This window comes from Aristolochia californica, unplaced genomic scaffold (genome assembly GCF_029961685.1).
Source record: "Aristolochia californica isolate CCGP_79_NKW_82.1479 unplaced genomic scaffold, dmAriCali1.0.hap1 SCAF_7, whole genome shotgun sequence".
Lineage (NCBI taxonomy): Eukaryota > Viridiplantae > Streptophyta > Magnoliopsida > Piperales > Aristolochiaceae > Aristolochia > Aristolochia californica.
The window spans coordinates 40,055,779-40,058,777 of record NW_027182268.1 but is presented as its reverse complement, the minus strand read 5'-3'; the positions used below and the strand labels follow the sequence as shown (position 1 = coordinate 40,058,777).

Sequence of the window (2,999 nt, the reverse complement as noted above, 5' to 3'; positions counted from 1 at the left end):
GCTCAGGAGTAGGAACAGATTCTCTCCGTCCTCGAAAAGAGTGTCCTCCGGGAAGAATCTCCCTGGTCCCAACAGAAAGACATGTACGTTGTACTCACCTGCTCGATTACACAGGAGTACAACTGAGTCGTGTCTTCGCAGAGAAGAGAGGGAGGCAGGGATCCGCCAGGGGGTGAGGGCAGACCCCCCCCCCCCCCCCCCTTTAAATGGAGGGTGGGCCCACTCTCCACAAGTGTTGGAAGAGAGGGTGAGAGGGGCTATGTTTGTTGGCCGTGGGAAATCTTCCCCATGTGGCTTGTTCCTACCTTAGAAGTTTCCAAAACCCATGCAGGGGTGAGTTCTAATTTACAATGGTGGTCCAGTTTGTGCCCTACGTACAAGTAAAGGTGGGAACCGGGTTGGGTTTCACTGAAAACCCTCATTGACCTTAGGTCCGGGTTTGGACTTCACCCTATAGGTCGAAGACAAAAAAACCGAATAGATTTCAAATCAGGGATGGGTTTCTCCGAAACCAATTTGTATATATATATATATACATTAGAGAAGCTGCAGAAGAGGAACGACGACGCAAGGAAGCTCGTGGAAGCTTGATTAACTCACGCCCTGCATGGCCTGTCTCTGCGATGGATGCTTGGCAAAGATGCATGCAGCCGAGGTGAGGCAGGTGTGGATGTGTGACGTGTGCGAATGGGCACCGGCCACCGTCACCTGCAAGGTCGACGCGGCTGCTCTATGCTACGCCTGCGACGCAGATATCCACTCTGCCAACCCAATTGACTCTCGACATCGCCGTCTTCCCATCCTTCCAGCCTCTCGCCACTGCTCCGCCCGCTCTCACACTGCTTCTGCCATGGACGTCAACACCACCCACGACGCTCTTTCCGACCTGCTCCTCCAGAGGCACGGAGCTCCGGCGAACTTCAATTCTACTGCTCATAATCCTGATACTGCTTTAATCAACGACCATACGCATAGCGTAATCTTTTTCTCTAATGATTGTTTGATCTGGCCGGTTCAGTGTTGTGTATATGAAATCCTCCATTTCTGTACTAACTGACTGGTACATCAGGTTTCTTTCCCGTCTTACGAGGGCAGCAGTTCAAGCGAGAGCAGGAGGGCCAGAAGAAGAGTCGACTTCTTCCCGGAGATGCGCATGGAGAGAGAAGCAAAAATCCTCAAATACAGAGAAAAGCGAATAAAAAGAAAGTATGGAAAGACAATAAGGTACCCGGCTAGAAAGGCTGATGCCGAAACAAGGCCACGAATCGGCGGCCGCTTCGCTAGGATCTCCGAGTAAAAGAGGCAACGAGAACCGAGGTGTAGCCACTGAGCAGGTCGTTGGGAGCTCGTCCTCGAGTCGTCTAATGATTTGATTATCTTATAGAGAAAGTGGATTTTCTGCTATGGATAACCTCTATGCAAGTATGGGTATGCTTTTCTGATCATCACTGATGAAGGAATCTACAAACAGATTAATATATAAAAACCAAAAAATTGCATGGATTGAGGGGCAAACCTCTTCACTCAACGCAGCTCTCCACTTATCCCCTCTCGATCATTCTCCCTAATCATTTTCAGTAACTCCAAAATAACTGTCAATTATCTATTTTATATTTAAATTATAATAAATAGATAGCTGGATAGTTTAGAGCCCTAATATGAATATTTCCTTTCCTTGTTAACTTGCTTGAAAAGAAGGAAATAGTGGGAGAAATTGAAGGATCTCTCTTTTCTTCTCATGGTCATCCAAGGAAATTCTACAATGCGACCAGAAATAAGAAGAGGACACTCATCCCTTCTCCTCTCTCCCAACATTGGTGAGGAAGGAGTCTCTACTCTCCTTGCTAATAATTGTAAAGAGGGATGAACGATTATTTCTTGATTTATTTGAATGATTTCTTGAAAATTTGAATGATGTTTGAAGATATTAATTCAATCGATGGTTAAATTCGGTTGAGTCTGGTTCAATCCACTCGATTAACTTGCTGAATAGGACATCAAGCTCGGTTTAATAACAATGGCGACTTCAACGTTAAATAAAAATTTAAGAAGAAACAAAAAAAAAAAAAACCCAGATAAGAAGCAGTATTTTTTCTATGTTCATGGAGAAGGATCTATTATAATATTCTTCCCCAGGTTCTTGCAAATCTTCTTCTGTTCTTCAACTTTCTTTTCAGTACACATTTTTTTCTGGTTTGTATTTCATCTCACAGTTTGGATATTGAAGTGGAAGAAGGTTCAACTAAAAAGTGTACAATGAAATTTGGGACAGCTAGTCGCCGCAACTGGTTTGTCCACGTGAAAGGCGACGAGACGACCTCAGCTTATTCTCATCCATGGCTTCCCTACTTTTTCTCTGGTTCTCATATTCCTTTCACAGCTTGATACGGATACTGGCCAATCTTTTATGTGGCTCTCCTATTCCTGAGCTGCTCTTCTCCATATCCTTTGCTGGGCTGTGACTGCTTCTTTTAGTTGCTTTCCTCCGCATTCAGATTGTGCAGGATTCTCTGATAATGGGTGTCTGCTCACTGATGTTAATATCCTCTTCTCCATCTGTCCGGAAGGGAGTGGCAGTCCTGCACTGCTTTCATTTGACTGATACTCGTGGACGTTCGCTTTTCCTTTTAGTATCTTCCATCTGCGCTTTAGTATCAATTTCTGGGCCGTTACTCGTTCACCTTTTGTGCTTTTTTCCCCACTTTGGATTTTTATCACTCCGAGCGTCCGAGTCGGGGACCTTCTCAGCAGAATCCTTTTCTTCTCTCTCTTTCTCTCTTTCTCTCCCACGTCTTGATCACTTCAAATGGGGCTACATTTGAATCAGAGCACTGGGTTTTCCCCCGAGGTTCATAATCTAATTAACGAGAAGGATCAGTGCAGACCACAGTTCTGGGTATTTATCTCTCAACCAAAAGGGTTGTCTCTGAAACTGATGGGAAACCACTCATTTCAGTCGTGAAACCAGAATCGTTCCATGCACTTTTTATTACTCCATA

At 44.8% G+C, this 2,999-nt stretch overlaps 1 protein-coding gene across 1 annotated transcript; it reads left to right on the top strand.

Annotated features, from left to right (window-relative positions):
• The first annotated feature begins 607 nt into the window (after positions 1 to 607).
• LOC137937463 (zinc finger protein CONSTANS-LIKE 3-like) lies at positions 608 to 2,462 on the top strand. Its single transcript, XM_068782521.1, has 4 exons — positions 608 to 976; positions 1,070 to 1,293; positions 2,214 to 2,288; positions 2,381 to 2,462. Exons 1-4 carry the CDS (start codon positions 608 to 610, stop codon positions 2,460 to 2,462), a joined length of 750 nt encoding a protein of 249 aa, XP_068638622.1.
• Positions 2,463 to 2,999: the final 537 nt, after the last annotated feature.